General features: G+C 50.9%; 3 protein-coding genes and 1 pseudogene across 3 annotated transcripts; 2 read left to right on the plus strand and 2 right to left on the minus strand.

Annotated features, from left to right (window-relative positions):
* Nucleotides 1-259: 259 nt before the first annotated feature.
* On the plus strand, nt 260-1,758 carry LOC108298696 (guanine nucleotide-binding protein G(s) subunit alpha-like). The gene is given in 2 exon segments (XM_037735871.1): nt 260-1,406; nt 1,408-1,758. Coding segments are annotated over 2 exon segments (1,179 nt in total). The 5' UTR covers nt 260-303; the 3' UTR covers nt 1,484-1,758.
* A 2,892-nt stretch (nt 1,759-4,650) lies between these two features.
* Nucleotides 4,651-6,315, minus strand: LOC108298697 (spectrin alpha chain, non-erythrocytic 1-like). The gene is made up of 5 exons (XM_017521292.2): nt 6,005-6,315; nt 5,845-5,898; nt 5,610-5,756; nt 5,374-5,521; nt 4,651-5,107 (listed from the first exon to the last, which is right to left on the minus strand). Exons 1-5 carry the CDS (start codon nt 6,175-6,177, stop codon nt 4,982-4,984), a joined length of 648 nt encoding a protein of 215 aa, XP_017376781.1. The 5' UTR covers nt 6,178-6,315; the 3' UTR covers nt 4,651-4,981.
* A 34-nt stretch (nt 6,316-6,349) lies between these two features.
* Nucleotides 6,350-8,229, plus strand: LOC108298692 (annotated as a pseudogene).
* Nucleotides 8,230-9,457: 1,228 nt separating this feature from the next.
* LOC108298695 (sulfide:quinone oxidoreductase, mitochondrial-like) lies at nt 9,458-12,165 on the minus strand. The gene is given in 4 exon segments (XM_037735869.1): nt 9,458-10,734; nt 10,737-11,089; nt 11,423-11,526; nt 11,716-12,165. Coding segments are annotated over 4 exon segments (1,959 nt in total). The 3' UTR covers nt 9,458-9,682.
* Between the last annotated feature and the right edge of the window lie 1,160 nt (nt 12,166-13,325).

Raw genomic sequence — 13,325 nt, forward strand, 5'->3', positions numbered from 1 at the left:
GCGGCGGGGGCCCGGGCTGAGGCAATAAGAGCCGCTGCAGCAGCTCCTGCAGCTCCTGCTCTGGTCCGCCTAGGCCAGCGGCGGCCATCAGCCCCTCTGCCTCCGCTCCAGGGGCGGGGAGCTGCACGCGCCCATTGGTCTGACTGACACCACCCTCCCCTTCGCGCCCTTCCGCGCGCCCCGCGGCCCGCGGCCGGCGCCCAGTAGTCTGCCCCAGGCGCTCCTCACAGAGGAGCCCAGTCCGCCCCCGGCTGCCCGCCGGGCGCTGCCCCGGCCCGGCCGCCCGCGCCCGCCGCTGCCGCCATGGGCTGCCTCGGGAACAGTAAGACCGAGGACCAGCGCAACCAGGAGAAGGCGCAGCGCTAGGCCAACGAAAAGATCGAGAAGCAGCTGCAGAAGGACAAGCAGGTCTACCGGGCCACGCACCGCCTGCTGCTGCTGGGTGCTGGAGAATCTGGTAAAAGCACCATTGTGAAGCAGATGAGGATCCTGCATGTTAATGGGTTTAATGGAGAGGGCGGCGAAGAGGACCCGCAGGCTGCAAGGAGCAACAGCGATGGTGAGAAGGCAACCAAAGTGCAGGACATCAAAAACAACCTGAAAGAGGCAATCGAAACCATTGTGGCCGCCACGAGCAACCTGGTGCCCCCTGTGGAGCTGGCCAACCCTGAGAACCAGTTCAGAGTAGACTACATTCTGAGTGTGATGAACGTGCCTGACTTCGACTTCCCTCCCGAATTCTATGAGCGTGCCAAGGCTCTGTGGGAGGATGAAGGAGTGCGTGCCTGCTACCAGCGCTTCAACGAGTACCAGCTGATTGACTGTGCCCAGTACTTCCTGGACAAGATCGATGTGATCAAGCAGGCCGACTATGTGCCGAGCGACCAGGACCTGCTTCGCTGCGTCCTGACTTCTGGAATCTTTGAGACGAAGTTCCAGGTGGACAAAGTCAACTTCCACATGTTTGACGTGGGTGGCCAGCGTGATGAACGCTGCAAGTGGATCCAGTGCTTCAATGATGTGACTGCCATCATCTTCGTGGTGGCCAGCAGCAGCTACAACATGGTCATTCGGGACGACGATCAGACCAGCCGCCTTCAGGAGGCTCTGAACCTCTTCAAGAGCATCTGGAACAACAGGTGGCTGCGTACCATCTCTGTGATTCTGTTCCTCAACAAGCAAGATCTGCTCGCTGAGAAAGTCCTTGCTGGGAAATCGAAGATTGAGGACTCCTTTCCAGAATTTGCTCGCTACACTACTCCTGAGGATGCTACTCCCGAGCCTGGAGAGGACCCACGTGTGACCCGGGCCAAGTACTTCATTCGAGATGCGTTTCTGAGGATCAGCACTGCCAGTGGGGATGGGCGCCACTACGGCTACCCTCACTTCACCTGCGCTGTGGACACAGAACATCCGCCGTGTGTTTAACAACTGCCGTGACATCATCCAGCGCATGCACCTCCGTCAGTACGAGCTGCTCTAAGAGGGGAACCCCCAAATTTAATTAAAGCCTTAAGCACAATTAATTAAAAGTGAAACGTAATTGTACAAGCAGTTAATCACCCACCATAGGGCATGATTAACAAAGCAACCTTTCCTTTCCCCCGAGTGATTTTGCGAAACCCCCTTTTGCCTTCAGCTTGCTTAGATGTTCCAAATTTAGAAAGCTTAAGGCGGCCTACAGAAAAAGAAAAAGGAAAAAAAAAGGCCACAAAAGTTCCCTCTCACTTTCAGTAAAAATAAATAAAATAGCAGCAAACAAACGAAGTAAAATGAAATAAAAGAAACAAATGAAATAAATATTGTGTTGTGCAGCATTAAAAAATCAAAATAAAAATTAAATGTGAGCAAAGAAAAAAAATTGGTCACTAGCTATTTTTTTTTTTTTTTTCAGTGTAGACAGTCTTTATTGACAGGTGTTAGGAGTGCAAAATAGCAAATCCAGGGGAATGTGCAAGGCGGTTACAGGGCTCCCCTCCCCCACGTGAGAGTCCTGTAACCAAGCCAGTGGGGCAGGAATGTTGACTTGACTGTGGCAAATTTAGGCTCAGCACCCTCCAAAGAACAAGCTCCCAGGCAGGAGGGCTTCTTGCAATGCAAGGGGGAAAGGAGTGACACCCTAGAAGGGCCTGGGCTGTGACCCACCCTGGGCTCCTTGGCACCTGTGCACTGCCCACCTCAACCCTTCAAGAGGAAGGCTTCACAGCTTAGGGTATCTATTTCAGAGAACCAGGCTAAACCCAGCCCTCCCCAAACCCAGGTAGCTGCCTCATGCCTCAGTTTCCCTCCCCCTAGAGATTACCCAAGTTGGACCATCAGGCTCGGTGGTGGCCCAGCCTAACCCAAAGTGACAAGTACTTATAACATACCATATATCAGTCAGTGTGTGGGCTGCAGGCCCTCCAATTGTGAGGATCTGTCGGCCTCCCCCAGCAGGGGGCAGACCCAAGCCCCAGCCCAAGCCCAAGCCTCAGGTGCCACAATGTGAGGCTTTGTATGCCTATGACGCTCAGGACACAGATGAACTCAGCTTTAATGCCAATGACATTATTGATATTATCAAAGAAGATCCTTCAGGCTGGTGGACGGGTCGACTACGTGCATAGTTTGCCAGGCAGCAACATGAAGAGCTGCTGCCAAAATATCCTGATTTTTCTATCCCTGGTGAAAGCTGCCCTGCTCTTGGAAGGCCCCTGAGAGAGGACCCCAGAACTCTCTTGACATATGGCTATGCTCAGAGGCCAAATGTACCATGCAATGGGAAGATTTATCTAGAGCCACTGTCTTCAGCAAAGTATGCAGGATGGTAGAAGCTCAAAAAAAAAAAAAAAAAAAAAAAACCGCACACACCTCCGTTCACGGCCCCTCCTGGGACATCCTCAGTGGTGACGTGGTCCTGGTTTTGCAGCGCCTGCTGTGTGATGTGGGCAAGCCCTTCCCCTCTCCGCCTTCTGCTCTGAAACATCAGGGCTGGGCTCAATGATCTCAAGGGTCTTGGGACCTCTATGGTCTGAGACGTCTTTCCCCACTCCAGCATGCCCTCAAAGAGGAATGATCATGACAGTGAAAAGGCATTCTTTTTTGTATTTGTGACAGAGTCTCGCTCTGTCGTTCAGGCTGGAGTGCAGTGGCATGATCTCGGCTCACTGCATCCTCCACCTCCCAGGTTCAGGCGACTCTCCTGCCTCAGCCTCCCAAAAAGCTGGGATTACAGGCACCCACCACCACATCCGGCTAGCTTTTGTATTTTTAGTAGAGATGTGGTTTTGCCATGTTGGCCAGGCTGGTCTCAAACTCCTGACCTCAGGTGATCCACCCGCCTCGGCCTCCCAAAGCGCTGGGGTTACAGGCATGAGCCACCATGCCCAACCTAAAAGGGCATTCTTTAGGCAGGAAGAAGGAGGCGGGCAAGGGTGGTCTCAGCCCCCAGGTGGAAGTCACAGTGAGCCGCACGAGGTACAGTGGGCAGGCAGGGGGACAGGTGGACAGACAGGCAAGGCGCCAAGGGAATGAGGAGGAGGGTGGCCTGGCCAGGGAAGAGGGCACCAGAGCCCAGCCCACCCCACTTCTCAGCCACATTCCCTGCCCTGCTGGAGTCAGAGAAAACACATCCAGCGTGTCCTGGGGTGGGAAATGGCTTTTTAAAAAATAGTTTCCTATAAAGCATCAAAACATCTCAGAGAAAACCTCAGCAAAAGTTCCCTTCTCTCAAATATTTGGCATCTGGCCACAGGGTAGGTAACCCCCCCACATTACAAAATCCATTCATCCAAGGGTGGTAGAAGGCAGGATGGAAAGGTGGGAGGGTAAATGGCACAGGGAGAAAAACAAAGTATTCAAATCAGTCCAGGCACAAGGACTGGCAAATGCTAGAAAATAGCTGCAGAAAAACCTGTGGTCCTTTCAGACTCACGGTGATGTTAAAAGTCCACACACTGGTGTCAGAAACATTCTGCCTTACGTGTACCAGAGACAAAAACTCCAATTCCTCAGAGAGAAGGGAATATGCAGAGGGCCCTTGGCAGAGTGGGTCCTGCCTTCCCTAGGAGGGGGAGGTGAACAAGGAAAGAGCTGCCACAGCCTCCTTCCAATCCCACCCATCCCCTTTGGATGCAGCAGCCTTCAGTTTGGCAGGAGACGGATGCGGTGAAGGGAACTTCTCTGCAGAAGTGGAGCTGCTCAGGGCAGACTGCAGGTAGACTGTCTTGTGGAAGAGCCTGTTGCTTAAGAAGACCGCAGGTGGATGTTTTTTATTTTATTTATTTATTATTATTATTTTTTACATGTGACCAGCACTGAACACTCGGGTACCTGCCACAAGTGAAGTTCCCTTCATAACCTTCTTTAGGAGAAGCTTGAGGGAAAAAAGCTCCCAGAAACCCACAGTTTCCATCAAGCAAACCAAGGATGAAAGCCCTGTCTACTGTCTGAAGTTCAACAGCCAGCAGACTCAGCTCTTGGCTGTGGGCAATGCCCAGGGCACAGTGAAGGTGTGGCAGCTGAGCACGGAGTTCACGGAACAAGGGCCCCAGAAAGCTGAGGACCTGTACCGCCTGGCAGCGGAGGTGGCCACCTGAGAAGTCCTGGGAGGCAGGCACAACGCTTTGCTGTGCTGAGCCCTGACGTGAGCTGAATGAAGAAAAGCAAAGCTTTGGGTGAAGAGTTGTCATTTATTTGTCTTTTACATGAAAACAGAGTTGGGGGAGGAAGGAAGGGAGAACAAGAAGGCAGGGAGCCAGCTGCTTTGATTTTTCTGAAGTCGGAATGAGGGCAGCTGCTTCAAGACATGGATCTGGGTCCCCACAGTGACATGGTGATTGTGACTGGACCAGAAGCGGGTTAGTGAAGCACCATTTTCTACTAAGTCTTATTCCAAGCTAAGCAGGCTTAAGGTTACTGTGGAAAGAGCGAGCATATGGGAGTGGACATGCAGCAAGGCGACATGGGGCAAGCAGTGCGGGGTGGGTGACCAGGGAGCGGCTCAGTTCACAAAGAGTGAGCGGGTGAATTCCACGTAGTCGAATGCAGTGGGGAGTTCGCGGCCCTTGCCGTCCACATAGGGCTTCATGTGGGAGACGCAGTAGTCGGCTTGTTCCCGGGTCAGGTTCTAGGGGGAAGGGATGGTGCCCAGTGCCTGAGCCAGCTGCATCCACTTCAAACCCGACCTCCCAGGGCTCAGGATGCTGGGGGCTCAAGGCTCAGAGCTGCCCCTACGAGCAGATCCAGGACCTCAGCCCATACTGGGTTTTGATTTGTAAGTGGGGAGGAAACTCCTGTACCTAGCAGGGCCTGTTGCCCCAGACTCAGCTCTGCCACAAATTTGGCTTTAGTTTTCCAAAGGAAAGCTCTTCACCCACCTCCCGGGGCCCGTACCTGGTAGAGCTCCTCCTTGGTCACGTAAGGCTTTCCCTCTGAACTGAGGGCCCGGAAGGCGCTCTCAATCTCCTCACTGGACTTGACGTTCTCAGTTTCACGGCTGATCATGAAGGCCATGTATTCTTGCAGGGAGACGTGGCCATCTCTGGGAGGGGAGGGGAGGCAAGTGCCTGAGCAGGGAGGCCAGGCGGGAGCTCAGAGCGGAGGCTCACAGTACCTGGCCTGAGCCTCACCTGTTTGGATCCACTGTGTCTAGGATTGCCTCGAACTCAGGGTCAGGTTCCCCTTCCTCCACCATGGGCAGGTCATAGCCCAGGGAGCGCAGGCAGGATTTGAACTCCTGGTGGTTCAGCCTGCCAGACTTGTCCTTGTCAAAGTGTCTGCAACACAAAGCCAAGTGGCAGCTTAGCACACAGCCCTGCTGCCGACCACCCCCAACCCAGCCAGGATTAATAGGGCTGAACTCACTTAAACATCATGCTGAATTCTTTGAGGGCCTCCTCAGTCACACCTGTTGTGTTCCTAGAAGAAAAATAGAATTAGGGAGCAGACCCCTCCTCACTGCAGGTGACCTTTCTTCCTCCTCCCCGCTCTGGGCTGAGCCTGGCTGCACAGTCCTCCCAGGTACCTGGCCTGGATCTGCTGCTCCAAGTTGTGCTGCATGCGCATGCCCAGCTGATCCAGCTGGTCCCACTGCTGGGCCAGGCCCACAGTGCTATGCTCTGTGTACTTGTTGTCCAGGATGAGGGCCTCCTCCATGGCAGCCCCCAGGTCCTCAATCTTTTTGAGTTGACTTCTCATGGCTCGGATTTCCTGATGCTTGCGCTGCAGGGGTGGGGAGCAAAGAAGTTTGGACAGGGGCCCTCAGCTCAGCCACCAGCCCAGGAGCCGCTTACTGCCCTCCTTGGGCTCCTGCTCCAGGCTTGGCCTGAGACCTCTTAAAAGAAGAACGTTATAGAACAGGAATAGTGGGATGGGGTAAAGCTCAAGAAATCCCAATAATCTCAGCAGAGGGAAACACTTTAAATGTGAGGCTTACAAACCAGCTGCTAGACCTGCCAGAAAGCAGGCTTTACCGAGGACAACTGCAGGGAGGACTCCAGGGAGCAATCGCCAGATATTTTTATTTATTCATTTCTTTTTTTTTGCATATAAGGACAGTGGAGAAGATATTTGTTTTTGAAATGGAGTCTTGCTCTGTCACCCAGGCTGGAGTGCAATGGCACGATCTCACCTCACTGCAACCTCCGCCTCCTGGATTCAAGTGATTCTTCTGCCTCAGCCTCCTGAGTAGCTGGGATTACAGCCACCTGCCATCATGCCCAGCTAATTTTTTGTATTTTTAGTAGAGACAGGGTTTCACCATGTTGGCCAGGCTGGTCTCGAACTCTTGACTTCAAGTAATCCACCTGCCTTGGTCTTCCTCAAGTGCCGGGATTACAGGTGTGAGCCACCGTGCCCAGCACCAAAGACTTTAAAGTGAAGAAGTCTTGCCAGGGAGCGTGGTCTCATGCCTGTAATCCCAGCACTTTGGGAGGCCAAGGCGGGTGGATTATGAAGTTAGGAGTTCAAGACCAGCCTGGCCAATATGGTGATTCCCTGTCTCTACTAAAAATACAAAAATTAGAGAAACCAAAACTAGTGGGGAAAGGGAGGGCCCACTGAGAACCATCNAAAAAAAAAAAAAAAAAAAGAGACTGCAAGTGTGGCTACGCGGGAGAGCCGAGGCCCACCTACGTCATCTCCTCCACAGTGGGCAAACGCTGCCCCGAGGCGGCTGACGCCGGTGACACCGGCAAGGAGACCTTAGTGGGCCATGAGCTGCTGAGCACAGAGGCGCCTCTCAAGCTGGTGAACCCGCTGAAGCACGGCGTCGTGGTGGACTGGGACTGCGTGCAGGACATCTGGGAGTACATCTTCCGCATGGCCATGAAGATCGTCCCCGAGAAGCACGCTGTGCTGGTCTCGGACCCTCCGCTCAGCCCCAGCAGCAACCGGGAGAAGTACGCGGAGCTCATGTTGGAGGCCTTTGGCATCGCCGCCATGCACGTGACGTCCCAGTCGCTGCTGTCCATCTACTCCTATGGCAAGACCTCAGGGCTCCTGGTGGAGAGCAGGCATGGCGTATCGCACGTGGTGCCCATCTCTGAGGGCGACGTGCTGCCAGGCCTGACCAACCACGCGGACTAGCTGGGGGTGACCTCACCAACTACCTGATGCAGCTGCTCAACGAGGCGGGCCACGCATTCACTGACGACCACCTGCACATCATAGAGCACATCAAGAAGAAGTGCTGCTATGTGGCCTTGCTGCCCGAGGAGGAGCTCGCCCTGCTTCAGGAGGAGCTGCGCGTGGACTACGAGTTCCCGGACGGCAAGCTCATCACCATCAGCCAGGAGCATTTCTGCTGCTCTGAGATGCTCTTCAAGCCCTCCCTGGCGGGCAGCACCCAGCCTGGCCTCCTGGAGCTCACGGCCGCCTGCCTGGGCTGCTGCCAGGACACGGGCTTCAAGGAGGCGATGGTCACCAACGTGCTGCTGTGTGGTGGCTGCACCATGCTGGATGGCTTCCCCGAGCACTTCCAGAGGGAGCTGAGCCTCCTCTGCCCTGGGGACAGCCCTGTGGTGGCTGCCAGTCCCGAAAGGAAGACCTCTGTGTGGACCAGCGGCCCCATCCTGGCCTCCCTGCAGGCCTTCCAACAGCTCTGAGTCAGCAAGGAAGAGTTTCAGGAGCAGGGCAGCATGGCCATCCACAGCAAGTGCTGAGCCTCCGCATCTCCACAGACAAGGCCTCCAGCACAGGGGGCCATGGGCAGCTCTATACACATTTACAGAATTTCACATAAAGCTTTACTCTGCAAAAAAAAAAAAAAAAATTTTTAACTGCTCAACTCGTAAGTGAATACAGCTAAGTAATTTCTGGTACCCTAAAAATAACCTCCTTTTAATTAAAAGTAATTCTTCAGATAGGTTTTGCTACCAATAATTGCACTGAAATGAAAGCAAACGGTGCTTCCTTGTGCTTTTGCTGTGCTATAGGTTACTGTGCAGCTAGCAAATGTAACTAAGAAAAATAAGGTCATTCCGGGAGTGACCCAGAAACACTCTCTAAGGATATGCCTGCTGACGCTTTTGTTAACCCTCCAATCTTCAGCTGGATTCCTCTTCCTGTCCCCTTTTCACCAATCTCTACTCTGCCTTGAGACACGAGGAGAAAAGAAGGCCCCTTCCATTTGTTATTTTCTCTTGCTTTTAGTATCATCTCACCAGTGGCAGAAGAAAGAGGTTCTTCCCACTTTAACACAAAATAAACTAGTTACTGTTTACAGATAACAGTAACTAGTTACTTGCTTTTTGGGGGGTATTCGCTGGGGGAAGAGACCCCACAAAACTTTTATGAACTGATTGACAATGATGATGAGAGGATAAACATCTCACATACCTTTTGCCCCCAGAGCCACCCCCAGGGCCTGAGGCCAAGCAGGGCAGCTGCAGCCTGGAGCACGAGCTGAGCTGCTCCAAGAACAAGAAGGAGCTCGAGGAGCTGCTTCTGGAAGCCAGTCAGGAATCCGGACAGGAGACACTGTGACACTTTAGTTCCCCTTTTCCGGTCGGTCTGCGATGAGCTGAGGCCAGAGCCATGAGAATCTGCTCACCTTCCCCCCAGCCTTCCTGAGGCCCAGGATGCCAGGGGTGGGGGCCATTCTGGGGCCCCCCTCCACCCACAGCAACACTACAAGGGGTGCAGGAGCTCTAGGGAGTGGCCCTCCCTGTGCGACTCAAGCACTTCTATTTATGAGTCCACCACTGGAAGACTCTGGGGGGTGAATGGGAGGAGGGGGAGCAGGAGGAGGAGGAGGTTTCCAAGGACATCAGGCGCCTGTTCTGGAGGGGCCAGGCTTGCCCCTGTGGATTTTTTTTTTTTTTTTTTTTTTTTTTTTTTTTTTCAGACAGAGTCTCACTCTGTCACCCAGGTTGGAGTGCAGTGGTTCTCTCCCAAGTGCTGTGGCCTTTCATTCCTACCAGCCTAGATAAAATTTTCTCATACAACACGATCAGTGACAAACTCTTATTCAGAAAATAAAAGTCTATTCTTTCATTTTATTATTCCCAAAGAATCGAACCCATCATGAGGAGCCCACATAGTGGCTGTTCAAAGTTACTGGAAAGGGAGGTATTTGGTCACCATTATCCATAAAGAATCCCTTTACAGGGATAGGTGCCAAGTCCTCATGCTGCTCTTGGTCATTCAGTGACTGCAGTCTTGGCCCAGAAGCCATCCAAGATGTGCAAGTGCTGAGCCATCCTTAACTCATACCCAGATGAAACAACTTGCACAGAAACGCTGGTCCTCCCCAGTAACCCCTTAGCATCATATTCCAATACAGGAGAGGCATCAGGTCAGCTTTCATGAGGTACATGGAAAGGCGCTCTTTGCTTTGATCAACAGGTAAGGTTTCTAGCGGCTCCGCTTTGTAGTCAAACTCAGCAAGAATCACACAGTTGTAGCCGGTCACCAGTGGACATGATGTGTAGCCATCATACTTCTTTGTTGGTGTTTGATTCTTCATAATCAGAGAAATTGTTCTATCAAGTATTCCTGACTGGGCAGCTACTGCAGCAGCAGTCTTGGACGTAGGAAGGTTGGTGCAGTCCCCAATCCCAAACACGTTTGGATACCTCTTGTGTTGCAGAGTTTCTTTATCCACATCCACCCAGCCAGCAGCATCAGCCACAGGACTGGTCTTGAGGACGTCTGGTGGGCTCATTGGTGGTGAGACATGAAGCATTTCATATGAAATCACTTGGGTCTCTCCAGGTTTGTCCAGGTTTTCAAATACAGCCTCCTGTTTATTGGCTCGGACTTCAATGAGGTTTTGCTTGTAGTTAACAGTGAGGTTCCGCTCCCGGATGATCTCCTGCAGGGCATCTGCATACTTCTTAACCCCGAAAATGGCTCCAAGAGAAGTGTTGAAAATGATATTGGCCTTGGATCGCTTCCCTGTCTCCCTGAAGTAGGCTTCTGATAAATACATGATCTTCTGAGGGGCTCCAGCACATTCCACTGGAGTATTTGGGAAGGTAAAGACAGCATTGCCCTCTTTGAAATCCTGCAGAGCTTTCCATGTCTTCTCCACAGTCTTAACTGAATAATTTGACCCTATTTTGGGATGAGCAAAACCTTCAGGTAGGCCTTTAATCTTCTCATAGTCCAGCTGGATTCCGAGGGCAATAATAAGATATTGGTAGGAGATCTCCTTGCCGTTGTCTGTGTGAATGCAGCTCTTGTCTGGGTTCAACTCAACCACTCTAGCTTTGATCCACTCTACACCAGATGGAATCACACTCGCGGTGGGCGGCCAGAGGAGGACAGTTGTTTGGCACCAGCACCCACTAGTGTCTAGATTGGCTGGTAGAAATGTCTCTCACTGGGCTCAACAACGGCCACATTCTCTGCACCCACTTTCCTCTTCATGCGGGCAACCATGGTGATCCCACCACTGCCCCCACCCAGCACCAGCACCTCATAATGGTTCCTGGCTGCGTGGCTGGCCCCTGTGTGAAGCTGAAGGGGGCTGACCTGCTGAGTGCCCAGCCTGAGCAGGCAGGCAAAGAGCTGGGCACGGGGCCCCGACAGGTTTGGTTTCTGATGATGCTTCTCTTCGTGGCTTGTAGATGACCACACCCACAGAAAAAAGTTACCTTTTTCTTCACTAAATTAAAAACGGCTGGTTATCAGGCAGTGAAACGTTGGACAAAGAAAGTAGATGTATTTTCTGTTGACATTCTTTTGGTGCCCATTCACCTGGGAGTACACTGGTGTCTAGCTGTTGTGGACTTTAGAAAGAAGAATATTGTAGGATTTCTTCATAAGTAACATTAAATATTAACAGCCATCCAACTGAATATAGAAAATTTAAGTTTTCCTTCCTTATCCGTATCATCTCATTGAAGGTGTGTGTAATTAAACTCGCATTTAATTCCTTTGACATGTGATGACGTTCATGGCTCTGCACACTTGCCAATAACCGTTTTTTCCAGCCTACCTTCCTTGCTCCCTGCCCCACCTGTTCTTGTCAAAGGACTGATAACTCTGCAGCTTTGTCAAGTGCTTGTTTACTCCTGTTCTCCCTACCAGGCCTGAAGCTCCCTGAGGATAGAGCAGAGAGCCATGAGAGCCGGATTCATGTCGCGTCGACAGCGCCTGGGGTACTCCAGGCCAAATGAAGTCGTATTTGCTGTGCCCTAGTGTGTTTAGAAGAAATGCATCGATAAATGTCTATAACAGATTTTGGGGGTGTCTGGCAGTAGATGTGGAGACTTCAAGCTATGTTTGTACCTGGGATGATAGCTTCTTCCCATGTGAGAAGTGAGGGTAGGGAGTCAGCGGAATGGTCCAAATCTGGAAGGAAATAATGGAGGCAATAGGGCCAAAGTGGGACAGGGCTTGGATGGTGGAAGGTGAGATCCAGGAGGAAGAGGGGTCTTGCAGTCTAAGTGCAGGGGCCAGTGCTCCGAGTCCCAGGGCTCGGAACCAGCAGGGCCACCACATGAGCGAACCAAGCGCTGCCCCAGTGTCGGCTCCCGCAAGCATGCCCATTGCCAGAGGGGCGCCAGCGCTGTAGCAGGGATCCTCTCGCACTATGACGTGCGTCACACCAGGGCCTGCGTAAGGCGGCCCGTGGTAGCTGAGGACATACGTGGCCTCATGTGCGTTGGGAGGCACCACCTCGTAGTACTCTTGGTATGGGCTGTAGACGCGCACCGGGGTGGCACAAAAACAAATCATGGTGCACATTTGTTTAAACAACAACAAAAAAGGAAAAACCACTCTCATGGCCTCTGGGTTATTTTGGTCTTGTAAGGATCCATTTCTTTAAAATACTGACATATAGAGTTGTATATTAGATACAATATAGTTGTATCTTCAAGGCAACATATTAAATTATTCTCAAAATTATGTATTTGCAGATTCTACTTGTAAGTTTCAAAGAAAAATTATCAACTTTTCATATTAACCTGGAAAGTATATAGGATGTGATTCAGCTACATTAATTTCTTAATACAATCTTGGAAGGAAAAAAAAAAGCCACTCTGCTAGTGGCTTTTTTTTTTTCATTTAAAAAAATAGTTTTCTTTTCAAATTGTTACTTGTGGTAAAACATAGAAAAATGTACTAAACGAGCTTGTATAAAACAGCAAAATTTTCAAATAAGCCCAGGAAAAAGCACAATGCTGGAAAGAATGGGGTACAAGGGGAGGGGAGAAAAGATTTCATACAAAACTACCTATTACAATACAGAAAAAAGTATAAAATGTTCCTACTTTGGAACTTAAGTACAAAATGACACTGGCATTGGATCACTTCACTATCTAAGCCTGAGGAGCTCTCAGAGGGTGGGGAGAGATGCTAGAAAGAACAAAAAGAATCGAAGTCTTTAAATCTCAAGTTGATCAGTCCAAACTCCACCCGCTTTTTTTTAGCTGAAAATATTACCTCCCTCTGTAACCTCTACCCATATGGCAAAGTTCATCCAGGCCTCAAAATATTCCATTAGGTAGTCCACAAACACCCTACACATAGGGGTTGGGATCTCTGTGTGCTGCAAATTGGAAAATGGAAATAAATCTACAGGCTAAATGGTGAACACATTCAGTCTTTTTTTTTAAAAAAAAAAGCATATCCCTGTGAAATTTTATACATATATATGTGTGTATGTGTATATATATGTATATATATGAAATTCTCTGTGGTTAGAAACATATTTAAACTAGCTAGCCACAGACCAAACGACCTGCATTCATCCAACGCTGGAATTTTATGCTAAAGACTAAGGACCTTTTTCTTCTTGGTCAGAAGTAGGCAACAGTAAAAGTGGTGCTTTGTTGTGCCACTGAAACTGCTCCCTGGGTGGGTCTTCCCCATATCATGTGTTGGTAGCACATGCA

Source organism: Cebus imitator, unplaced genomic scaffold, assembly GCF_001604975.1.
Source record: "Cebus imitator isolate Cc_AM_T3 unplaced genomic scaffold, Cebus_imitator-1.0 Scaffold1047, whole genome shotgun sequence".
NCBI lineage: Eukaryota > Metazoa > Chordata > Mammalia > Primates > Cebidae > Cebus > Cebus imitator.

Bases quoted from the DNA above. Each gene is read 5' to 3' on its own strand.
- LOC108298697 (XM_017521292.2), bottom strand. From the start codon at position 6,177: ATGAGAAGTCAACTCAAAAAGATTGAGGACCTGGGGGCTGCCATGGAG. The intron at 5,757-5,844 runs GTGAGTTCAGCC...TTTGTGTTGCAG, and splicing joins GAATTCAGCATGATGTTTAA to ACACTTTGACAAGGACAAGT. The intron at 5,522-5,609 runs GTGAGGCTCAGG...CTCCCCTCCCAG, and splicing joins GACACAGTGGATCCAAACAG to AGATGGCCACGTCTCCCTGC.